Consider the following 26,669-nt stretch of genomic DNA (forward strand, 5'->3'; position numbering starts at 1 on the left):
TTTCAAAAAGAGACAACTGGGATCACTTAAAGCTTTGGTCTTTTCACAGAACATTCTATTGCAATGAACAACAGCCAACTAGAACATACACAGTTTGCTCACGACGCGGTTTTAGATGTATTATGCATGACACTGCTTAGTTATGTGGTAACACTGAAATTAGAATTATTGGGCATGTACAGTATGGCAGCTGTAATTGTGCTGAATATTTTTGTGTCCTAATTTCACAAAACATTACCATATTAGAAAATGAATATGCTGAATTCTTGCTCGCCTCATTTTAAATCCAAATACAAGCATAAATGTGCAAAAGAAAAGGAAAATTATCATAAATTTCCGTGTGTGTGAATATTAACGAATCTAAAGATTTTACTCTATAGAATATACGATTACTAACTTAAATGAAAGAAATATGTGCATTTGTTCGGTTAGTTTCACTCCAATATTAAATTATATAATTGGGCATACTGTTAGCCGAAAGGCTAATGTGTTGGCTTTCCTTACTGGTAACCGAGGTTCGAATTTCAGTGGGCCCAACTGGAATTTGTGGTCAAAGATAGTGCTTAGTGATAAGTTTCTGCAGGATACTCCTGTTTCTCATACTTACATTCCACAGTTGCTCTATTAATTATCATCAAACTCAAACATAAGATTATTTAGGGCCAAATTAAAGAAGTACCTAATTTCTCACCCTCTCTATTCTGTAGGTGAATTTATGACATTCAACAACACTTCATGAATGTTGAAAGAAATAAATCTGTAAGTACACTTAGCTGCAAAAAGAATGGGCCGACTCTTGGTCGACAGAAATGCTAAGTTCTATCGCGCGGTTCACTCGTGTAAACGTAACCCACTGCAAGGCAGTGGTAAGAAGTCTGACATCCGTACCAGAGGTTGTGAGTTCGCTTCCCGATATGGTAAAATTATTATTATTTTTTTTATTTTAACTTTTACTTAATTTATTATTTTAAATGTGAAATGGCATTTGTTAACAAACTTCGTTATGCCTGCCTTGTAAAAATATTATTGCCCATCACCTGTGGGCTATTCGTAGGTGAGACCTGGCCTGTATAAACAAAAATACTTGTTTCATACCCTAAAAAACCGGACGCATATCAAACACAAATAAATAATTAAATTAACAAAACGAAACAATTTTTTAATATATTAACAAAACAAGGCCTGTGGTGGGGACTAGTATCTCATCCACAAACCACCTGCATCAACAACTGCCCTCATTCTGTGCGGCATGGAGTCCACAAGATTATGGAACAGGTCTAAATTCTTGGCCATCTTCTCCCACGCATCTAGAACTCTGTCCCACAATTCCTCAGGTGTCCGAACAGGTGGTTGTTCTGCCCAATTAATTAGAGCGTAGGATCCTTTTGACTGCAGCCCACAAATTTTGAGTCAGATTCATATCTGGTGATTTTGGAGACCAGTCGACTGGGTCGACATCACACCTCCTCGTAAACCATCTTTGAATCCGGTTCGCGGTGTGTATCAGATGATTATCCTGCTGGAAGAAAAGTGTTCCTTCTGGATATCGTTTTTGGGCGGAAGAGATCATTACATTTGCCAAAATGTGTTCATAGACTTCTGCCGTAAACCGCCCGTGGATGCATCCAGAAGTCCTGCCCCATTGTATGACATCCACCCCTAACACGCAACGCGACTTGTTAATTCGTCTCACGAAGCGTTCATTGTATCGGTGGCCATTCATACAATAAACTAGGGCAGTACTATCGTTGCTATTGGAGACAATTACCTCGTCGGAGAAAATGACATTTCTCCAATCGAAGTCCTGTCTGAGAGTAGCATACGCAGAATGCTACTGGAGGCAATTACCTGGTCGGAGAAAATGACATTTCTCCAATCGAAGTCCTGTCGGAGAGTAGCATACGCAGAATAACCTATGCGAACCAAGGCAATGAGTTATTGTTTCTGTGCCATCTTCAAGTATAATGACGAGACAGAACTTTGTATTAACAGATAGCAGTATTGCTTGAAAGAGAGAGGGAGGTTTATTATTTATTAGAGTTTGGGCATATTCTAAGAGATATCGCCACATAATTATAGCTTTGCGAGACACATATGATGGCAAATTTGTAATAAAAAAAAAGAAGATTTGAGGGAGATTCGAACCTTGAGCTACTACTATCAACTTGACCAATGCCGTAACAACTTACGCTACTATGACAGTTAATGTTGATTCGGCATAATACGTGGTTTTCCTGTTCATATTCGCTCCGGTTGATTTTGTATTTATCAATTTTATTATTATTTCACTATTCAAGGGCCCTGATGTATCTAGAATCAACCTGCCATTCGATTTTATTACATATTTTAGACTCTTAATCAAAATACAGCAAATTTAAATGGTTTAATTATGTGTTACCTCGTGAACTATGGCGTTGACGAGACGAGCATGCGCAATGTTATGTCTCTCGAACTTAGAAATTGTCGGCCGGCCCATTCTTTTTGCCACTAAGTGTACATCTATGCACAAAGACCTCCTTAATAGTTTTTTTACTTTGAAAAAGTGGCTTAGACGACCATTTATTTTCACAAACTATGGAAAGGACGTACAGTATAATGTTCTTTATTTGCGGACATGTTGTTTTTTTAATAATTTCAAGGTATCGATCCCGGGACCTCTGGCTGAATGCACCAGCGCTCTACAGACTGACCTACCCAGGAGCTCCACCCGACACCGTCTCAGTTTTTCTCCTTATATCCACACACCTTGAGTGGGCTGACAAGATGCCAGAAACCCACATCGAGTGCACACAAACTGTGTGACTTGAAATTATGGTTTTCTGTTAATGTACAGTAACGTATATATTATGCAAATCTAGCTTTACCTGAAAGCTAGATTTGCATGTTGTTCTTTGTCAAAATAACCACATGAAGGTAGCTGGAAAGCCACCGGCGTAGCTCAGTCAGTTAAGACACTTGCCTGTCGACTCGAAGTTGCGCTGGGGCCTGGGTTCGATTCCTACTTGGGCTGATTACCTGGTTGGGTTTTTTCCGAGGGTTTCCCCAACCATAAGGCAAATGTCAGGTAATCTATGGCTAATTATCTTTTCAATGAACATTGAAGCACCTAACCATGAAGCCTGTGTTAAAGAAACTGAAATAACGAATAAACTTTGAAGTATTGCCAACATATTGACGTTTGTATACATCATAAGTGTAGATCGCTTCTTAATAATTATTTGCAATATACGTAAATAAAATTAAGAATATTTTTAAAAACGTGTGTTCTTTTTATATAGAATTATATAATAAAATTATATTAGATATTTTTATAAACACCATTTAAAATCAATTAAAATTTGATTGATCGATTAAAGGCTTCTGGTTAATCAATTAAATTGGTAGTCAATCGAGAGCTCTAATATATAACTGATATTTTACTTTAATGATATTTCTTTCGAGAAATTTAAGTCTCGTGGAATGTAACACACGAATATTTCAACTGAATGATTTTTCTAAGACTTCCATGATAATCGAGGTGCATGTATAATCTAATATCTCGAGCAGTTCTTTTTATTAATAATAATAATATTTATTTAATCTGGCAGGCTTAAGCCAGCAGGCCTTCTCTTCTGCCCAGCCAGACTCTAATTGAATAAAATAGGCTACCGATTACAGTAATATCAAGAACATACAACAATAATATGAAAGTAAATAATGATTATGCCCTCTGATACAGTTCTAAATTACGCCAACTAAGTAGCGCCATAGTAGCAAAGAGAAGTGTATGCAAAAGATTGACCAGTCTGTGTATTATCTAGTTTGGCTGTGATCGGACTGCAGCTTACATCTCACTCTGAAGCAATATCATGATCACATGAAAGTGTGCTGGTGCTGCAGCATTTTGCGCCAATGTAGATCACTCTGGAGTGTTCGAGGGGTCAGCTGGCTGCTGTCCTCCGTCTTCTTGCACAGATTGCCAGTGTTGACTATCGTCAATACATTCTGTGGTGCAAGGTTCGTGTTACTTAAAACATTGGATGTCTTAGTGATGGTTGGGACACAGTTCGTAGCCTCGATTGTGATTTTCTCTCTTATTTTTGGATAATGTACAGCAGGTGTGATAGGTCTGTTGATCACAGGCACGGCTTGGGACTTCTGCCTTGCTTCTGGGATCTGCTGGAAGAGTGGCACACTACTCATGCTGTACACAGGGTCCAACATATCTCGGAAGCTCGTGATGCTGCTTGTCCGCACTGGGTCTAACAACTTCGTAATGCCTGTGTGAAGCATAGGGTCCAGCACCTCTTTAGGTGGCGACTTGCTTGGCACTCTGGATATAGTCTTGATGCACCCGGAGAATGGGTCAGGCTGTGCTACCTGCTTGTAGATGTTGTTCGACACTTTCTCCAAGGTATCCCCTGTGTTGTTTGTGAATGTAGGGGATTGCAGTGGTGGTGGTGGTGGTGGTGGTGGTGGTGGTGGTGGTGGCAGTGTCTGCTGCTCCTGCTGCTGTTGTGGAGCACTCTCCAGTTGCCCATTGTGAGGCTTGTTGAGAAGATTGAGTGAGGGGACCCGGGTTTCAGGATGGGTGTTCTTCATATGTCGTTCAAAATTGTCCTTCCGCCTGAATGCTGTAGCACATATTGAGCAGCTGTATGGGCGTATGTCTGGAAAGCCACAATGTGACACAAGGTTATTATATGTTCGAAAAAATATGAGCTATAGTTAAAGCTTGTTTGCAATTTAGTAAATTCGGTTCAATTTTGTTTATTTTACATAAGAACTTGAAATGTGTGAACATGGCAATTCTATTATAGATTCATTAATTTGTCCTACAGAATATTCTCTGTAATATTGACATTTTAATATTTGAGGAGAAAAATTCGCTCCAGCGCTGGGGATCGAACCCGGGTCCTTGGTTCTACGTACCAAGCACTCTGACCACTGAGCTACGTCAAATTCAATCCACAGCACCGGACCGAACTCTCCTCCTTCAGTGTTTCCTTTTTTGTGGCCTGACTCCAAGTTAGGCATATATATGTTGACGTATATGTCCAATGTGAACTGCCATTATACTAGGAGCGCACTCAGCTGAGCGAGTTGTTGGCCGGGAATCCGCAGTTATTATGCACTGCTAGCTATGGGAATATTATAGATTTATTAATTTGTCCTACAGAATATTCTCTGTAATATTGAAAAAAAAAGGAAACATTGAAGGAGGAGAGTTCGTTCCGGTGCTGTGGATTGAATTCGGCGTAGCTCAGTGGTCAGAGTGCTTGGTACATAGAACCAAGGACCCGGGTTCGATCCTCGGCGCTGGAGCGAATTTTTCTCCTCAAATATTAAAATGGAATTGTAATTTTTTTTTATGTATATGATAACGTGAAAATTCAATTAGGAGAATACCATTAAGTTTAGCTGAAAGAAATATCGATAAATACGAGCAGGAAGTGTAGGTGAGAATGATATAAAGGTCACTTTGCTTATACCATGTCACAGGCTCAGTGTGATACAGTATCCCTCGTTTTACTTCCCTTGGTTTTTTATATTTTTTTTTCACTTGGAACTTCCATTATCCACAATACTTGGGATGCGGACATGAGCATGTTCGGAAAGAAACACTTGTTAAAAATGAGTAAAATTAATTATGGGAACGCGAAAGTAAAAGTAAATTTTGTTCAGGACAGTGAAATTGTGCCCTGTACTCACAAACATCTCATTTAATGAGACAGTACTTTGTTTCAGTGTTTGTATAGTAGTAGTTAGCACACTACTTTTAAGCTTAAAATGGTTAATTATTGGGAATGACTCCAAAGCAATGGATCATGCGATAAAAAAAGGAGCAATTAAAACAATATTGGCAGTGTACCATAGATAAGGGTCTCCTGTTTTAAAAATCGTGTGCTAAGAAATTGTATATTTTATTATTTTACTTAGTTTTTTAGCTTTGAAACTAATATGAAATTTTATACCATTAGCAAAACATTTTATCCACCATACACATACCCATTTTATGATTGCTGTTGTTGTGTAGGCTTACCTGAGTGGATTAAGTAATGCCGCTTGAGATACTTGTTGTTGGAGAAGGCTTGATAGCAGATCTGGCAACTGTATGGCCGCTCTCGGGAGTGTGTGGTGCGTTGGTGATGGATCAGTGCCCACTTGTCCCCAAAGCTCTTCCCACAACCTTCACACATGAAGTTTCTCTCCCCTGCAAACCATGGGCCCATGTAACATGATGTCTGAATTACCAGTATGTTCAGATATGTCACAGACAGTGTGAAATCATGTATTATCATTGCTGCACGTCCAAAATCCACTATGTGTTTTTAAAAAGATTTTGCAGGAGAAAGAAAAAAGCATTCCCTTGATTTTCAATGCTACTTTCCGTATAATTTCAATCATTACAAGAAAAAAGATGAAATTATACCGAGCATTAGAAAAAAAATAGGTATTTCATATAATGCTCACGCATTTTATATAATATCGAGCTATTTTTAGGCAATCTATATAATGACGCATGTTGATTCTTCTCTCTGCTGGCAAGTGACCTTTAAATTTCAAGTGGCTTATCTTTGTCGTGGGTATCGAGTACTAAAAAGCATTACAACCTTTTGTCATCTCTCTTCCTCCTCATTGCAGACTGTGACATTGCACAGATGCAGAGATGTAATGAAAGATCTGTACATCATTTCTTTTATTCATTTTTATTTATGAAGCAAGAGAATCTTTTACAGGCACTTGATCTACAAGCCAACATTTTCCCATTCGGGGTAATGTAACTCTGCCTTCCAGGCGCCCAAACCTCAGAAGTGGGTTACAACTAAGCCACGGCCAGGAGAGAAGACCAGAAATGTCGAAAAGACAACCTGGTGGCATTGGATTAAAAAAAAAAAAAAAAAAAAATCCCATTTAATGGAAACCACAAGGATGACACAATTTGATTCTGGAAACTAGCTGTTTAAACTGGTTGTAATTTCCTTATCAAAGTGTGTACTGCTAGGTTCAAGAGATTTTTAAAAGTTGAAAGTTTTTTAGTTATTTTATCCGCTATCCTTTTCACACATTTTTCTATACTGTCCATCCATAAACCACAAAAGAAGTAAATTAAAATCATCAGTACTAGTTGCAGAAGACACAACCCTGCAGTATATATTGACTACACCCCAACTCTGGCTACTAGCAACAGGCATCTATAATGAACACCGATCAAAATACCCCTCATTTCTCGTGAAAAACAACTGATTAGACTACAGTGGACTATAGTGGATTTTATGTTGTCAGCAAACAGCTGGATACATTAAGAAGATTGATTGATCCGCTTTCCTTCTTACAGGAAACACCATCAATCGAAATTCAGTCTCTTTTCTCATAAACAAGTTAGGCTGAATAGTGGCTGGCATGTTTACCTGTGTGGGTGAGGATGTGTTTCCGCATGTTGACAGTCTCTGTAAAGCCGCGTCCACAATGAGGACACAAATAAGGCTTTTCTCCAGTGTGGATACGTAGGTGGGTCTTGAGGCCATAGGATGCTACGAAACCCTTGCCACACTGCTGACACACATATGGACGTTCTCCTATAAAAGTCACCACATGCAACATTTCACATTTTAAATCTAAATAAAAAGATGGCAGGGGATTCGTAGAATTGTGTGGAATGTTTAAGTGTTCTATGGTTGTGTGATTTCAAATAATTGTAGTTCAACAATGAGAATCATTTTAACTTAATAATTTAATCACAAAACAAAGTACAGTATAACCTTTATTATCCATGGTAATGAAGGTGTAGGACTGGACGGTTAATCGAAAAAATCGGATAATCAGTAGTCTGCCATAAAATATTTACACAAATTAAGTGCTTAAGACATATAGTTTAGTAATTTCCTCTTTGGTCCTTTCTTTTACATGCTAGGTAGTGAATCAGAAATTCACTCATTATATATACATACACAATGTTACTACAAAGTCCTGGTACAAACAAACATGAGAGAAACAGTATGTTTTACACTCACTTTACCTCGCGCACACAGCCCTGGCAGGCAACTGACTACTTGGTTATATACATGTCTTCGAATCTCGTGAGGCTTTCCTCATTGGTTATGATGACATGATTTGTCATGGCAACGTTCCTTCCACAGTGCATTCTGTTTGGGCACTGCCTGCCAGAGCTCGGGTCGCAGATGTACATTGTACATGCTTGCCAATCGTGTGATTTATAATTAACAAAACATTTAGAAACGTTTCAGGACTTTATGATTAAATAAACTGAAAGTTTAATCATGGATTTATATGTCGTGATTTTTATAATCAATCAGTGCTACCAAACCCATGCTTTGGTGGACTGCATGTCACTGGATGTGTTGCATTATGCTGGATACAGTATATTGATCATTTTGTTAAATAGTTTTGTTTCATTTTCTCTCCTCAGATGTTTGGACACTATAAATCACTGCAGGAAACTGTTAAGAAATGATGGTGGTGATGTGATAATAATGGCGTTAAGCTTTGCGTAAAATATTCTTATCAAAATTAACTTGTTAATTACATAATGAAAATAAATGTAAAATAAATGTACATGTATTCTACACTCCACTACTTTCAACAGACAACAAATCCAGATCATCTTCTGTCGTCAGAGTAATCATAAATGTTTTTCACTATAGAAGAGATGGATTTCCCACACTTATTTTCTCTATATTTGGAATCTTCATGAAATATGCTATTGAAGGGATTAGGAGTGTCCAGTTTTGTTTAATGTAAAAGGGAGGAATTACACGAGGAAAATAAAATTCTGAAAAACGTTCTAACGATCTTTTTTAGTTGGTTATTTAGCGTCTATGAGATTGGTGATAACGAGATGGCATTTGGCGAAATGAGGCTGAGGATTCGCCATAGATTACCTGGCATTCATCTTACGATTGGGGAAAACCTCGGAAAAAACCCAACCAGGTAATCAGCCCAAGTGGGGATCGAACCCGCACCCGAACGCAACTTCAGACCGGAAGACAAGCACCTTAACCGACTTAGCCACGCCGGTGGCTACCCTATAGATCTTGGGGAGTGGGGCAATTACTCGAAAGGGGAAACTATGGTATTTAACTTTAAATATACTTCAATATTACCTGTGTGAATTCTTATATGCCTGGTGAGTTTATCTTTCTGCCTGAATCCTCTGTTACATGTTTCACAAACATATGGACGGTCACCTGCAAACATAACAATCATTAGAAAATATGATGACAGTACAGATCCTTTTTTAATTGTTATTTTTATTGTACTCATAGTTTTCTCAAATACATGGTTATGTCTATAAGCAAAACTTTCACGCATGATGACAGTACTGCACAACATGGCACATGATCATTCTCTATGTGACACAGCATCTAAAATAAAACTATATCAGCTGTTAATTTCATGTCAAAGTAGGTAAAGGCGTAAATCTCAATAAATACTTTGGATTCAGTATTTATTGAGATTTACGCCTTTATTTACCTTTTATGTTAGAGTCCTATAACAAAAAAATTTTTGGGGTGTTTATCCATTGTTTTTATTCAATTAAATTTTTTTACTTGGTTATTTAACGACGCTGTATCAACTTGGGGGGTTATTTAGTGCCGATGAAATTTGTGATAGTGAGACGAGACCGAGGATTCCCCATAGATAACGTGACATTCGTCTTATGGTTGGGGAAAACCTCGGAAAAAACCCAACCAGACAAAAATTCCCAAGTGGAAATTGAATCTATGCCCGAATGCAACCCTGGATCAGCAGACAAGCGCCTTAGCGGATTGAGCTCTGCCGCTGGCTGTTAAATTTAATTAATGTGATAGCATTAAGGGATGATCTTCCAATGCATAATTTTGTTCAAAGATTTTATTTTTTGAACGAATTGTTTTTAGAACATAGATTCAAATGATCCTATTATCATTGTTTCGATAACCATCACACAAGTCCACACCTGTGGAGTAACGGTCAGCGCGTCTGGCTGCGAAACCGGGTGGCCCGGGTTCGAATCCTGGTCGGGGCAAATTACCTGGTTGAGGTTTTTTCCGGGGTTTTCCCTCAACCCAATACGAGCAAATGCTGGGTAACTTTCGGTGCTGGACCTCGGACTCATTTCACCGGCATTATCACCTTCATATCATTCAGACGCTAAATAACCTAGATGTTGATACAGCGTCGTAAAATAACCCAATAAAATAAAATAAAATAACCATCACAGTTTTGTGAAACAAAATTAATGACAATAATATATTGTATTGCATCTATCTGTATAGGAATATGTCACTTGAGAAGTTTATTATTCTCATTTGATTCCTCTTAAGTGTTGACATTTCTTCAGTTTTCTTGCTCTAGAGCATATATACAGCAAACTCTCGATTATCCGCGCGCGGATTATCCGGTTTGCAGGTTATCCGCGCACCAATGAAGTTTATTTTATAGTATTGTTGTCACGAAATTTTTATTAGATCTGAACCGAGCTTGGGATTCGAGTGTGTGTCTCAAAGTGACCTTGGTATAAAAATGTCTGTAACAAGCCACCTTTTCCCACTTTATTTCCTGACGCAAATCTAATTGTAATATGTTTATAAAGGTTATATGTATATTTGTCAACTGATGACCAGACGAAAAGATTTGATTGGTTGTACACTTGTTGAAATTGGTTACAACAATCAGTGTTTCCTTATTCTTCTCCTTGGTGTATGTACAATGAATAAAAGTACGAATGTTATGAAGTGCAACATTATCAGTGTAATTAAAATCCTACTGCTCAGCATAATCTAGAATGGTATTAACACACTCCAAAGCTTACTGTGAACAGTGATGATTGAATGTGTTAAATGCCAAACTTATTAAATTTTCAAACACAGTATTGTGTGCCTAGTATATATATATATATATATATATATATATATATATATATATATATATATATATATATAAACAAGTACCTTCCCGTGGTGCAGCTGTTAGTAAGCATAATTTTACAAGCTGAACTAAAGAGAGGGGCTACTCATCAATTAGCACTGGTCAGCTTGATGAGTTAATGACTGAATTTGGTATAATTTTCCTCTAACCAATACCTAATTCCCTCTTTACCCTTTCCTATCCAGTCCTCTGACTGAACTCTTACTTTCTTCGACCCTGACGGCATTAGAGCATTCGAGGCCTAGGGGTTCATTTCCCTTTCCTTCCTCCTCTTTCTACTTTTCTGTTCCTAGTGCTGACCTGCTATGGCACTAAAATCGTCCTCCAGTGGCTTAAGGAGGGAAAGCTGGTGATCAACAAGATCTCCTAGCTAGGTCCAATGGACCCGTCGACCAACAGCAGGTGTGGTCCTCCAGACATTCTGGGGGTTGTGTGTGAATGAAGTAGCCACCAAAACGTTAAAATATGGTGTTTACTTAAATCGGCTACAACTTGCCATTTTTCAAGAGGTCAAATGACTTTATTGTCAAACGCCTGGCATTAGAAAACAACAAACAACAACATATATAAACAAGTAAAAATCGTATTATCTGTGTTTTCATTATTCATGCGCATTTGTCTGGTGATTAGCCCTGATAATCAAGAACTTGCTGTAAAATAAAAGTAATGGCTTTACATGCACCTGTGTGGCTAAGCTGATGGCACACATAGTGTGGCTTCGATGCGAAGCTCTGTCCACAGAGTTCACACTTGTAAGGCTTGTCCCCAGTTGCGCAGAAGTTATGGTACCGTATGTGCTCACGTCGCTTGAATGTTTTGACACACACGGTGCATGTGTACATGACAGGGTTACCTGCAACACAAGCTACACTTCAGAATGAAATGGAGAATTGAAAACATTCATGTTAATAAAATCATAGTTCATAATTCGTGTATGTCTAATTGTGTACAGGGTGACTCACTTAGATCATGCATTATTCTAGGAACTCATTCCTGATATTGTGGAGAAAAAAGTTCAGACATACATGTGTCCGATTTTAAATAGTTTCGGAAATAAAAACAGTTCTTGCATCTGTAACACAGATTCTTATGAACTTCACTTGATCGTTCAGAATTATACTGTACTGTAAATAGCTCACAATGCTTGGAACAATGGACAAAGTATCCCGAAAAAATTCACAATGAACTGCAAATTGAATCCACTGTTGACAATTTTGATTTATTACTAGTATACATACTATGTTGACGAGCACAGTTCACTCTTGGGCAACTATGTGCATTGCTGTAGAAGATGGGGTCTTTGAAACCCAACTGTAATACAAATTTTTCTGGTCAGAAATAATGTGAATGTACTTTAATATATTTATAATACATCCAGCACCATTTTCCTAGATACTGAAAGGCTGATGTTCATAATTTCCACTTTTATGTTCAACTTTCAGAAGCATGTAACTTAGTCAATTTTAAAAATATGACATATGTTTTTAATCACAGTAATATCAGAAATAATTTCTTAGAGTATTGCATGATCTCCATGAATCACCCTGCGAGACACACACACACACACACACGTGCACATTCACACAGGGTGGAAGGTGTTCAGTGTTTTCTTTTAAGGGATGAATTCTTAGTATAGTATGAATGGAAAAGTCCTCTTCCATTTTGTTGTTTTGCGCATATATTTCCCAGAAATAATGATTTTACATGATAATTTTTTATTCTGTTATATTTTAAACACATACAGAAATACACATTTTATACCTAAACGTCTTTACACTAAAGTTTTTAAGTCCAACAGATATCTTGTATATCGTAAAATCGATTTCTTTGTGTTAAAGATTAAATATAATAATAAGAGTATTTGTTTTCATTCATAATTGAGTGAACAAATAAACACTCTTATTATTATATTTAAAACTTAAAACTCAGTTTAAACTTTAAAAGTGTTACAATTTTAAAGAGATTACCGTATGTATCTTAATATATTTACTTTTTGACATAAAGAAATAAAAAAATAATAAAACTTTGTCCCTATGCCTGCATCCCTGTTCACCTCATTTTAAGGTAATGTTTCTGTTATTATCAACACTGTTGCCGAATGCCGAAATGTAGGTGTATGCTTCACTCTAAAGCCTGAGTACTGTGGGATGTAGGTGGTAGAGCTTTTTGCAGAGCAGAGTTTTCAGCAGACAGTCTTTGTTTACAGTTTCCCCCCCCCCCCCCAACTGCTGTAGAGAAGGAGTGCATGTGCTACTGAAATTATTGCGAAGTTGCAATTTTTTCTCTGAACAAAGTCAATCTTCCACTAAATAAAAATAAATAACGCAAAATGGCAGACGAAAATTATGTTCTTTTTATCTTATAAGGACTTATTCTGTGACATTGCTGTCACTAAACACCACCCACCTTGTATATAATATGTTACATGCCAAAGTGTGAAATAGGTTGGGTTAGAGCTTAGATCGATGCTTGGTTATTAATTGATACAAAATGTATTCTGAAAGTTCATCCATGATGTCATGATTTGCATTTTAGCTTGGAGGGGAAGACAGTGAGACAAACCCATACACACTTTGGCCACTTATTATAGAATCTACTTAGCATCTCCTAGCGACTTTTACATAACTCAAGCCATCCAAAACACTGGACGAACTTGATGCTCGAAATCAGAGTACTGTCGAAGATAACCAAATTGGGCCAAAAATTTGCCAATATAGATTCTCGTAACTTTGCGAGAACAGGAAAGTGACACAGAACATGTTCTGCTGTTTTGCTTTCTAACTTGCACCTGCGATAGTCAAGATTATCATCTAAACCCATTCTACACAAGCTCTTTTTAAAGTACGATGACCTAAGTATTTTAAACTTTTTCAGTTTAAAAATTTGGCTTTTTTTCATTTACGAATTTATAATTTTGTGACATCTATATATTTCACATGCTTTAGATCAGTGGTCGTCAGCACTCACTGAAATGGGCAAAGGGTAAGCGGAGCCACCCCGTGTGCACTGTCGTGCAGCAGGAAGAGGTAGAAAGCATACCCGCTAGCAATTACGAGTGCACCATAGTGCAATGTGTTCTCTGCAGGTAAGAGACGATAGCCCCATAGTGTTCTGTGCTGATGACCGCTGCTTTAGATCAATGCAGATAACAGCTCCACTTTAACATCATTTTATGAAAATTATAAACGTGTGTGTCTATGTGTGATTTCTGTCTGTATGTTACTAAAACGATTAAATGAGTTTGAAGAACTCACTCTGCAGATCAAAAGTTGTTAAATTAGTGCATGAAACATTTTTCTGTAATATTTTCCGACATTTTCATTGTCACAATTAAGCAATTTTCCTCAGTAATCGTCCAACATATATATTATTGGTTAAAGCCTAAATACATCAAGGAAAATTGGGCGAAGTCTTCATTTATATAGTAGAAAGTGAAATATTATTATTATTATTATTATTATTATTATTATTATTATTATTATTATTATCATTGATACTTCTGTTATCCTGCCCTACTGTCTCCAATGAAAGCTGCATTGAAAAACAACACAATCATAATCAGTGATAATAAAATATTACTGGAATTACCACAATGGAATGTGATCCAGTAATCTGCGTTGACCTGAAAATATTCATCAATAAAGACAGTTCCATGATACTAAAAATGTGAAATTTATAGATGCTGTGGAAAGCCAAATTTCTAAATTTAATACCATAAATATTAATTTCGAAATGGTAAAAATTGAAACTTCTAAATGTAATAATAAGTTGGTTTCTCCTATATATAGCACTGAGCTAATGAGTGTGTGGTATTAGTGAAGTCACCTTGCACCACAGTGATATGGCTGGCTATGACGAGGGGCTTCCTTTTTCTTTCCACTTTAACCTCTGCTGCTTCCAGCTCATCACATTCTTTGCTCTCTGACACATCCATGTCTCCTTCAGAATCAAATTCTTCCTTTTTTGTCCCTTCAGAACAGCCCGAAGTATCCTTGCTCTCTGATTGCAGGATTTCTGTTTCTGTTGCATCATCCTTATTTTCGTTTTCTGAAGGAGATGACTTATAACTGTTGTGTCCCTCGAAGTCTTTGAAACGCTTTTTCTTGTGTTTGTGCGTCTTAACCACGTCAACAGCATGGATGGGTTGGCTCTTGCAGTTGTCAGTGCTGGCTGTTAATAACTTCCTCCGACTGCGCCTCCGGATATTTGGAGGGGGTACTGGAAGTTTCTTTCCACCGGATTCCTTTTTAATTGCTGCTAAACAAGAATATTTTAGGTACATTAGTGTCAGTTTTTTTCGAGTTATACCAGTAACTAAACAATTATAGAACTTTATACAGATTTTTATTTCAGAGAAACAAACATCTGGTAAAACATTCAAATGTAACAAAAACATGACCGAACTTGTGGAGTTAAGTTCTGGCCTAACATGAGTACATGAAATTTTAAATTATGTGAAAGTTATTGGCCTATAGATATTTTTTTTCAATCTTAGTTTTAACCATTTATTGAATTAACTCTGAATTAATATGTTATGTTCTAAAAGTACTAGTAGCTCATTTGTATTCGCACTACAGGGTATTTCATATTCTAGATCTCCACTTTGGCTACAATTAGAGGGGCCCGGGCAATAGCAATATAACAATAACAAAAGAGAATCACGAACTATTTCCAATTCCATGTTTTGCAGCACACAAACGACATCCATCTTCATCTTTCATAAGACATAAGCGGCATTTCTTGTGTCCACATGAATCTTGAACTAAGCGAGCATGTGGTGACTTTATTGGGTTGTGGCATTGCGGACAATCATCCATTCCTCCATCAGTGCTACAAAATATAAATGAAATAAACATTAGGCCTACTCATCGTAAAGCCAGATAAACATTTTTCTTCTTCCTAGCAATAGTTGGCTTCTTAAGAAATACAGTTCACTGTCGGATATAATCAAAGCAGAATTTATAAACAGAGATCTATAGATATTTAAATTAATTTCATTTCTGATATTTATATTACTAATGAAGTGGAAATGAATATATCAAATATTCAGAATGTTACTCACTCAGAATTTAGAAATATTAAACTTGGAGTTCCCCAGGGACCAATTTTAGGTTCACTTTTGTTTCTCAGTTTATAGGCCTACTAATGATTTAGTCTCAATTATAATCAAGTAATTTATGCCAGATAATCTTATTTGGAGATGATAAAGTGTTATGGCAAGTAAACAGAATGATGCTTCATGTTTATAAAAGCTTATAATACAGTATTAAATATAATTAATGGATTAGTGAAAATAAACTAACACAATGTTGATAAAATTAGTGTAATCAAATTTAGTACATATAATATATAGTGCTCGGTTTTTCTACAATATTATATTAAATGGAACCGATCTCAGGATATTTATAGTATTAAACACAAATTTTCTCGATTTAGAGTTAGATAATCACTTGCATAGAAGACACACATAGAATATATTACCGGACCTCCTAAATTGAACTCTGTTTGCATTAAGGTCCTTATTTTCTATTGGCGATATAAATAAACACTCTTAAAATGTCATACTTTGCATACTTTCATTCTATAATGAAATATAGTTTAGTACCGGTATTGTGAGGAAACTCACCTGAGGCTAAACATATTTTTGTTTTACAAGAGAAAGCTACTTATAAGGATAATGACAGGTGTGCATAAAAGGACATCGTTTTTCAAAATTTATAAATGATGACCTTACCCTGTGAGTACCAGTAGACTAAATTCTTTCCCTGACGAGGTTTTAATATAAAAATCATAATTTTAATAAGACAAAATCATCTCCATCTATCCTCACTATTCATGTATTACCAGTAGTCTTCAATGCATTGCCTAATTGTCTTAAAGTTTTGAAGGGCCAAGAGAAGAAATTCAGAACAAAATCAAATTTACATACTCATACCTTCTACTCAACTGATGAATTGTTTAGGCCTATAAATTGAGTTAATCTGCTTGCTGTGTAATGTATATTTTAATAGAGCCACGGACATAGCTCAGTCGACAGAGGTGCTTGCCTACATATCTGGAGCCGCACTCTGGCTTGGGTTGATTACATGGTTGGGATTTTTCCGAGGTTTTCCTCAACCGTAAGCAAATGTCAGGAAATTAATGGTAAATCCTCGACCTGACCTTCTCTGCTCCCCCCCCCCCCCAAGAAAAAAAGAACATTGTATAACTCCCGACTTGTTCCACGTATTTAGCTTCAGTGCTGATATAAGATCTATGGGATACAATAAATTAAATGTTAAAATAACGCTAGAGAAGTAAGTAATGTCCCTTCCTTTACTAGAAATTCATTTCATTTTGTTTTGTACTTACTTCGTTCTTGCTTGATTGTTCAGCATTGCAGGTTTGAAATCGCGCCTTGATGGATATTAATAATCAAGAATATCATCACACCACGTAGATGTATTCAAGCATCAAGTCATTCTTATGGTGCGATAGAAGAATAATTACACAGAAAACCATATGACTTATCGAAATTAATTAATTAATTATGATATAATTATAATACTTGGTTACAAAACAGGTATACCAACTATAAAGAAGGTTTACTTATTTTGGCAAGAGACAAACATTATTGTGTAAAATGAACTCAAGCTTAAGGCGACAGGTACGGAATAGTCTTGTATGCACATGTCATATGCATGAAAATTTGGCGCACCTGTAAATTATTTAAAGAAAGGCAGCAAATGCGTTTAAACACCATGATTTAGTTTTTATCCATTAATGAGTAGGCCTACCTAACCTTTCAAAGTTCTCAAGGCGTCCATGTTTCATCGTCTTGCACTACAGCGCTGCGCCTCGTCATTCGTCAATAGAAAAAACATAAAAGCACTATACGTTGAATTGTTTTTGTTGCAGGTGCTGCAGTCCTTCAAAAATCTCCATAGAGCACGAAAACTTGTTTTCAAAGATGATGTTGCAGTATTACAGGGTAAGGGAAGCCCAGGGTAAAGTATAATTAAATGACATTAAACATATACATTTCGAAGATATAATAGTTTAACGGAATGGAGGACATTAACGAGAGAGAGAGAGGAGGAAGGCTAAACTAGCGCTGAGGTAGTTCCCTTCGTACTCCGCTTATACACCTTGCATATACGAATCCGTAACAGATTAGATTTGGTTAGTTTAGGCTTTTATTATGCCTTATACGAGCAACTGCATTTCGACAAAAAATCCCTTACAAATTCAACGATTTTCACTTCCGAAATTACCGGAACTACCTCGATGCTAATTCCATCCCGATTTACGCTATTGTCAGTCACAACTCGTCAGTGGAATTTCTTGTGTTACTAACCTGATCACTGACAGTGGGTTACTTGTCACTAATCTGTCTCCTCATCAAAATTGGTGGGTTTTGTCACTGACAATGGGGTAATTTGTCACTCTTGGTTAAGAGGAAAAGAAGGGAGGTAGAGAAGGAAGCAAAACTTTTCCCGGAAGGAACGGCACAAGTGAATATCAGGCCTATTATGCTTCTATTCGAAAAAAAGTTGGTCGCAATTTGTCGGAATAAACTCAATATTAGACCAAGTTATTTGTAACTTCAGGCTGAAGAAAAGTATTGGAAATACTGTAGTACTGGTACCAGTAACTAGTATTATTGTTAAGCTAGCAAATTAGGATGCATATGAAAATAGAATGTATCTATTTAGTTTTCCTAAGTCAGAAAATGTAGGCTATTATAGGCAATTTACCGTTTTTCATATAATTGAAATCATGCTGAAAGTAGCTCTGAAAATCAAGGGAATTAAAAGTGATATCCTAATGCTTTTTTCTTTCTCCTGAAAAATCTGTTTAAATGCATATAGCGGATTTTGGAGGCACAGCAACGATGCATACCAAAAGCCTAAACTAACATATCCCTGATTCGACCTTACGAAAACTCGCTTTGGTTGAATCAGTAACAGGTTAGGTTAGGTTAGGTTAGTTTAGGCCTTTGCTATGCCTTGCATATACATACTCACAATTGTCTAAGAATGTGACCTTTCTTCCAAGGCATACCAAAAGCCTAAACTAACCTAACCTAATCTAATCTAATCTGTCACTGATTTGACCTTACGAAAACTCACCTTTTCTCTGTGTATCAGTAACGAAACTCGCGGAAATGAGATGCATGTGCTTGCCCTCCCTGCCGCCTACCCTTTCAGCTCACTTGAGGGATCCCACCTGCTCACAGCAACTTTTGATCTGTATTTTCGCTGTGAAATTGACGTCGGCACTGTTTTCGTATAGGGCCTACAATACGTACGACTCGACTATAGCTCAAGGATGTGAATACATTTTGTACCTTAATGTAGTGATGCTATAGTAAAGAAATAATTTCAATAATTTCCTTCTAATAATTATGTACCCTTACTTAATTTTCCTCAAAGTGAAAAATGCTGAGAATACAAGAAGTGTGTGTGTGTGTACATGCAACCTTTCTCATATCCTTGCGAATGCTTATACATAACATCTCTCTGTTTTTCAGCTGCAAGGAAGCGAATTAATGAGGAATATAACAAAAATAAGCACGTTACGAATTCTGAAGCAATATGCGAGGTAATATATTTTTATCAATGTGTGCTGCTGTCATACTTGAGATAGCTAACATGAAGTCACAAAACTTCATTTTACTTTGTTGCAGATGATTGAACTTTCCAAAGCTGTAGAAGCAGAACTGAAGATGTCTGTAGTGCAGGCCCGTGAAGTGGAAGCTGGAAAGTATGGTGTGTATAAATTATATTTAATACTCATACTTTTGAATAAGAATTAAAATAGTTTAATTGTAATTCATATATTGCAATTGTAAGATAGTCTTTAAATTAATAGTTACAAGTATGTTGCATTTACATGTATTACTGGTACAGAATTAAATTCTAATGTGAATCGAGTTGTAGCAAAATTCGATTAATTTTTAAATATTATTATTTGCTTCAGTTTTGTCTTCAATATGTTTTTCTTGAGCTCATAAAATTGTTTCTTTCCTTTATTCGTTTTTACTTTCAGAGTTGCGGATACTCCCAGAGACAAGGAAACTCGATAATATTCCTTTTCAGAACTGTAAAACTTAAATACATAAGTCAAACATTTGCTCTCGGATTATAAAATTACATAGTATGGATCGCACCTCAAATATGTTGTACAAATATTTATACTGTACCTTGCAGTACTAATGTAGTTTGTCTCTACCTTTCCCTGTATTATATTTAAGATAATTTTATTTGTAAATATTGTTTGTACATATATGTAGCCAAGGATTATGACTGGTCTGGATTGCAAATAAAAGTGTTATGTTTTAGTTACAAGAATTTAAGAAAAAACACAAATATTTTTCCTTTCTGTTCTTATACATTGACAATTGAATCTGCAAAAGCAGTGAAATTACACGAGAGTACAGTTGAGGCGCTGGGTGCAATAACAGCTTAACTCTAGTTGGGTCGTTATTCTGGCTATGGCATTTTCATAATCTTCCATGTTTTCTCTATCGACTGTAAAAGTTGTATTTCGTTTCGTTGACTCTAAATGGCAGGAGAATTCATTATTCGAAGTGCTGTGCTAAATTGAAAGGTTCAAAATTCGCAATACAAAAATATGTTACACTCATGTTTTAAACATCAGTATCTTTGGCAGCATCATATACTTACAGTACCGTTTTCCAGCCATTCAGTTTTTCAGTAGGACATAATATACCACCAAGGGAAGAACTTAATCTAAAAAAAATCCCTCTTGTCCTGGCTTAAAATTACCAAAGAAAAATATTTCATTATTGCAATTCTTAAAACCAGAAAATGCACGTTCTCTTCAAAATATTTTGGATTCTGAACCAGTGCTGGATGAAAATCATTCTGAAAGTGAAATCAGTGATCATGAATAAGAATATTTGACACTGTAGTAGAGGAGTTTTCGTCTGTAGCATAGTTTCAGATTTTATTTTCTTAATACATCTTATGTTTTTCGTATTAGAAATTTAAAAGGAACATTATTTTGTTTGTACAGTATATTTTCCATTTAAAAAATGTAAGAGCATATCACCTAAAAATTCTTATTGTGAATTATTTTGATAAACTGAAGTCTTAATGTACTATTATTTCTTATTATTCATTCAATAAATTTCATGAAATAACACTTTTCTACTGGTTTAATGCTTAGATACTCTTAAGATGTCTCAGACTTTCTATGCAATAACGTCTTACGTTTTCCATACTTTATTTACAAATATTTAAAAATGGGTTGTGTTTAAATTATAAATGACATCGGATTTGAATAATTTATACAGTCTAAAATATTATACAAAACAATGATGCGAGTATATGGACTATTAACATATCTATATTGTTCTAAAACTTTGACATTGTTTTTCTCAAAACATGGGTTTTCAACTTAAGCTGTTATTGCATCTGCGCCTCAGTTAATATTTACAGAAAATTTATTTCTCAGCTATTCTTTTGGAGGGGAACTTATGTTATTAAACTGTTCATGCATTTTGAGGAATAAGAGAAAACAGCTTATCATTGGCAGTTCATGCCTGCAATAACAGGTAAAGAGCTACTTACAAATATGAAAAATGGTTTGGCTACTTCTTAGGAAAGAGTCTTACTATATTATTAATTCAATCATGCACGACTCAGCTAATTTTTTCAATCAAGTCAATCCTCTCTGTCAAGGCAGCAAACTTAACAATAATATCATCACTGTTAACTATCAAGTTACTTAATTTAAATAAATAACATCTTCACTGTGTTAACATTTTAAATTATTTTACTTGATTGACTAGTTTCGATGTTATTTCTATCATCTTCTGAATCCTAGTGAAATCTCTCAAACTGAAGTAGAAGAGGGTATACCAAGGCTAAGTCAACTAGGAAGATGCTAAATAATGCAGAATTACCAGGAAGGTGTACTCAAAGACAACAGTCAAGGAGTCTCATCTGTACTTAATGCAGTGGTAACTTCCAAACTTCAATTGCTAAATGTTTCAAATAATCATTCTCAGAACCTATAACAGAAAGGCTTGCATACACTGCTACACTTCTCAAAAACATCTTCACATTTTGCAGTCTTATCAACAATTCGAAATGTATGTTTACTGTCAATACCAGTTGAAGTATAATATCAATCATAATGTAAATATTTTCCAAAATATTATAGGAATGATTTCGCTTCAGAGCCTTTATTTACAAGCTGCATTTGCTCAGGAAATTTGAAAATGCGAACTAAAGTTAAATATAGGAAAGAGAATTATATTCATATAATTTTATGCTTCTTTATGGAGATAATGATTGGAACAGTTACAAAAAGACAATAGCTGCTTTTCTGAGAGTGTAGCTGCGTTTAGATTGGCAACAGGCCATGATTATTTGGCCAAACACCTGCATAGAATTGGAATATATCAGTCCCCTAACTGTCCATTGCGCAACTCAAACCAAGGAATGGATTCGGAACACCTCAAAATCTGTGCTTCAGTGGCTGGTCATGATAATATCTTTGAAAAATATTGGAGTGCAAGAGGTCAAATGACTTTATTGTCAAATGCCTGGCATTAGAAAACAACACAACAACAACTTTTCTGAGAGTATTGTTTAATGATATGATTATTTACATCACATGTTCACAGAAGATGTTCGAAATGTGCACTATTCACTTCACAATACAATGTTTTCCTCCTCCGACATGAACATCTTGCTTTTGGAATAATGTCCCAGATTGTATTTCCTGCAGCCACAATTGCAATCAACAGATGCTCTCTCATGGCATGTCAATGAGAGTAAACTAGTCCCTTCATGTGATCCCACAACCAGAAGTCGCAGGGACTGAGTTTAGGCGATCGTGTCGGTCATGCAACGGACCCATTGTGTCCACTATCTGGATACTGTTCATTCAAATGACATTTTACCGCATGATGGTAATGCGCAGATGCTTCATCTTGAAGAAGTCATGTGTTCAACTGTGTTGTGAGTGGTACTGTTTGTTGTGGTAGTTCAATCTACAGAAAGCGCAAATGCAGCACCTATTGACAGACTAGCATTTCTCTCTCTTCACTTGTACTTCCTGTGTACTGTAGAATGTCGCTTGAGTGACTAATGCATGAATAGCTTCTATGTAACACCAACTCGAGTGTCTCACAGTATTGACATATCTCGATAACAAAGCCATTACAGCTATATGTTTATATAACAAAATCTGTTTATATTGGAATATAGAATACTCTTCAATACTTCATAGTACACAATTACGACTCTCCCTGCATGTATTAAAAGTTTCAAATTAGAGTGTGTTAATTGGATTTTTCACAGCAACATGAAGCTTTAAAATTAAGGTTTCTCAAAACTTTAAATTTTGAGTTTTTTTCCTTTTGAACTGGGCCGTTCAAATGATATGCTTGTCAAAGATGCTGTACAGTTTTTTTTTAACTTACATTTTGTGATAGATTTTAAAAAAGTAAAACATTAAAAAAAATATTATGTAATAACTAAAGAAGTATTAGCTGTTATCCTGCTTTCATCCCTTCATTCCATCGCACAGAATCCCAAGAGCTATGCTTCATTATCTCCCTCAAGGAAAGAGATCACTGGGACATCCCAAGAAACGCTGGAGGGACAATAATTCTTCTTGGCCTAATACTTTGAGGAATGATGATGATAAAAAAGAAGTATTAAATTTATACTGATGAAGCTTGGGAATACTATTACTAATTAGAAGTTCCTGTATAAAAAATTAAGTCTCTAGCTTAAAAAATGTAGAAAATAGACGTTTCAACCCTTAACTGCGCTTTGGTCCCCAAAAGAGCCTTAGTACCCTGGTTGAGAATCACTGTTCTATTCTACATCTTAGGCCAGGGGGTCTTACTAAAGTAAAGTGAGGAAAAGGGAGCGTCATCATCAACTGCCTTAGACCACGACATGACAGTACAGGACCTCAGGACCTAGGACTGACAATGGATCCATTCAGTAGATTTCCAAAGTATAACGAATCCACAAGTAGGCCTATCAATCTTTTTAGAATAGGTTTGGAATACGTATAGAATCATGATAATCGGAATTGCTTGTATTACTACCAAAAATAAATTAACAGGTAATAAAAACGTAACAATTTGAATATGTAAGTTGTGTAAAGAGAGACATTATACAGTGGGTTTCCAGTATTTTCTAATGACGTGCATTGATGTGCATGCAAAGCGCCCCTCCCCCTTCTTTTACCCCCTGTAATCGGTGTCTGTATTTGCAGTTCCATCTCACGATGTTAGGAGTAAAATAATTTTTCTAGAAGCAGTGTTAGTACGCATCATATTCAATTAAGTGAGGGGGGGAGGGGAGAAAGTATCTCCAAAACTGATTGTGTATGTAAATGAATATGCAGTTACAATTAACATGAGCATAACTGATCCTAGTGTAGCCTTTTAATTTTTAATATGTATTAACGTAAATAAGTAAACTTACGAAAGCACTTCTTTCGCTAGCAAAATCATCTACCTTGAATCATTAAATGTTAAATTATTAGTGGTACTCTTTGACCATGTGATCAGCATGGCACGAGGCCACGGATTAAGAATGGCAACAAAGACAAATACAAGGGACATAAAGGGTACATACACTCAGTTCTGGTAGAGAATTGCTGCTGAAATATGAACCCAGGTTTGCTGGATTTGCAGCTAGAAATGCTATGACATGAGCCATAGTAATATACTGTATTAAGGATAGTGGCCATGAACAGAATTTAATCGATCACGAATCATACCATAGCGATACATTGCGTGATTTACAAAGAATGCAAATTTAAATTTAATATCTATTGGTCAGCCTCTTGGTGTACTGGTTTGCAATGCTGGCTTGTAACCAGAAAGTATCGGGTTCGTTTCCCTTCTCTGCCAAAGAATTTTTCCTTGGTTGGAATGTAGCCTATAATGTGTGAAATGTATGGCCTGGGTGTTTGTGTTGTCCTTATGTTTAAGTAATTTAGATATAGTGTTAGGAGGGGACTAGCACACCTTAGCAAAAATCCACTGTAAATATCCCCTTGCGGGATCATCAGACCAGGGGTTACTTGAGACCCGATGGATTTTCATCCATTACATTATGTGATGGGGAACAGGGCAACCCTGGTCGCTTAATGATAATAGTGTACTATTTACTGTCTTTGTGAATATCTGTATCATAGCAATGAGTTAACACATGTGGTGTTGTAATATGAGGAATTTGATTACTATCTTAACTTTATAATCGTTATGAATGTTGTAATGTTTACACCTGTGGAGTAATGTTAGCGCATCTGACCGCGCAACCAGGTGGCCCGGGATCGAATGCCGGTTGGAGCAAGTTACCTAGTTGAGGTTTTTCCCGTGGTTTTCCCTCAACTCAAAACGGTGCTGAACCCCGAACTCATTTCACCGGCATTATCACCATTTTATTCAGACGCTAAATAACCTGAGATGTTGATATAGCGTCGTAAAATAAACAAAAAAAAAAGTTGTAATAAACTTTACGAGACGATCAGTGCTGTAGTGAAGTGGGGGAAGTATAAAGATTATATTTAATGAAAATGATATTATGACAGTATTCATACTGTTGTTTAACTATATTTTGATAACAAAGGAGGATATTTTGCAAGAATAGGTTTATAGTGCATTAAAAAAATAAATTAATTGCAGAAAGTATGTTAGTGTAGCTGGGCTTAGCTCGTAACATGTTTGAAACGTAAATTTCTCCTACTTTTTAAAAGATCTGTGTGCGCATGCGCAGGAGGAAATGGAGACAAAGGTTTTGTGATGTGTGAACCAGTCAGCTGTAGATTTTAGTGAATGGCTTGGTTTAAGATTTGATTTTAAAACTATTGTAAACAATTTATGTGTGGGATCATGTTAAATGAGTGTGGATATATCGTTTTCCTGCTTTTACTGGTTCCATACATCGTAAGTGGTGAGTAGAAATTATTTGACATTGGGGTGCGAATACATTGGCTCACCCTGCCCTTCCGTTTACCCGATGATGTCAACTTTAGCATGTGAATTCCCGTGAATGGGATAAACTCTATCAAGTTTTAAGTTATGCATAATATTAATTGTAAAAAGTGTTGTGAATTTTCAACTGATTAAAATCATAATCAACAGGCTTAGTGGTGAAAACGAAGGTTAAGGAAGGTAGCAGTTTTAATGTGCACGATACATGCAAATTTCCTGTTGTAAACATGAAAGGAATGATCGCGTAAGCATATCATTAGCTGTATTGTGAAATTCTTTGGAATCATGTTAATTTTTCATGCTTTCATCTGAGAACAATGAATAAATAGTACGAATATGTAGGCGTATAGATTAACATAATTACAGCGTATTGGTTTTGAGCTGTCATTATTCTTATGAGTATGATGACGTGCCTTGCATATTTTATTAGAATATAAAATATAAATGGGCAAGACTGCTAGTTTAAAGACATCTCTGGCATCAATAGAAATGGGATAATATTGCAGAATATGTAATAGTGTTAATTACAGGCTTATTTGTATTTTTTGCGATACCCATTTTGCTTATGTATCCTTGAATTTATTTGGGTAGTATAATATTTTAAGCCTTGAAAACATTAGTGACTTTTATTATAAACATCAGTCGTGTGCAGTGAAAATTGTAGGCATACAGATATTTTAAGTGAAATATTAAAGATAGGCCTAATAATAATATTCGGCGTATCGTGTAATAGGCCTGTAAGTTGAAGTAATGGTTGAACATTTTACATTTTTTCATATTA

At 36.0% G+C, this 26,669-nt stretch overlaps 3 protein-coding genes across 11 annotated transcripts in view; 2 read left to right on the forward strand and 1 right to left on the reverse strand.

Moving 5' to 3' along the window:
- The window catches only part of LOC138714974 (magnesium-dependent phosphatase 1), a 38,233-nt gene extending 16,545 nt beyond the window's left edge, over positions 1–21,688 (forward strand). The window contains exons 4-7 of one of the 3 annotated variants that reach the window (XR_011336139.1): positions 17,809–17,881; positions 19,424–19,494; positions 19,580–19,661; positions 19,942–19,998. Coding sequence is in view for 2 of the 3 variants with exons in the window: in XM_069847307.1 (XP_069703408.1) it covers positions 17,809–17,897; positions 19,424–19,494; positions 19,580–19,661; positions 19,942–20,006 (307 nt within the window). In the remaining variant the exon portion in view is untranslated. Of the gene's footprint in view, positions 1–17,808; positions 17,898–19,423; positions 19,495–19,579; positions 19,662–19,941 lie in introns of all 3 variants that reach the window. The other 2 variants (XM_069847307.1, XM_069847308.1) reach the window with 2 other exon arrangements.
- On the reverse strand, positions 15–17,834 carry LOC138714973 (uncharacterized). Of its 5 annotated transcripts, none has more exons than XM_069847302.1 (8): positions 17,693–17,834; positions 15,578–15,741; positions 14,737–15,165; positions 11,594–11,764; positions 9,105–9,188; positions 7,392–7,559; positions 6,023–6,193; positions 15–4,649 (listed from the first exon to the last, which is right to left on the reverse strand). In XM_069847302.1, exons 1-8 carry the CDS (start codon positions 17,722–17,724, stop codon positions 3,853–3,855), a joined length of 2,016 nt encoding a protein of 671 aa, XP_069703403.1. In that variant the 5' UTR covers positions 17,725–17,834; the 3' UTR covers positions 15–3,852. The 5 variants fall into 5 exon arrangements, with proteins under 5 accessions (XP_069703403.1, XP_069703402.1, XP_069703405.1 ...); XM_069847301.1 differs by having other exon boundaries at positions 14,737–15,168; XM_069847304.1 differs by having other exon boundaries at positions 14,737–15,168; positions 17,688–17,825.
- A 3,964-nt stretch (positions 21,689–25,652) lies between the features above and the next one.
- kuz (zinc-dependent metalloprotease kuz) overlaps positions 25,653–26,669 on the forward strand; it is a 100,863-nt gene continuing 99,846 nt past the window's right edge. For all 3 annotated transcript variants that reach the window (XM_069847310.1, XM_069847312.1, XM_069847311.1), the window contains exon 1: positions 25,653–25,847. In XM_069847310.1, the coding sequence (XP_069703411.1) occupies positions 25,775–25,847 (73 nt within the window). In that variant the 5' untranslated portion in view covers positions 25,653–25,774. The remainder of the gene's footprint in view (positions 25,848–26,669) is intronic.

Source organism: Periplaneta americana, chromosome 15 (assembly GCF_040183065.1).
Source record: "Periplaneta americana isolate PAMFEO1 chromosome 15, P.americana_PAMFEO1_priV1, whole genome shotgun sequence".
Lineage (NCBI taxonomy): Eukaryota > Metazoa > Arthropoda > Insecta > Blattodea > Blattidae > Periplaneta > Periplaneta americana.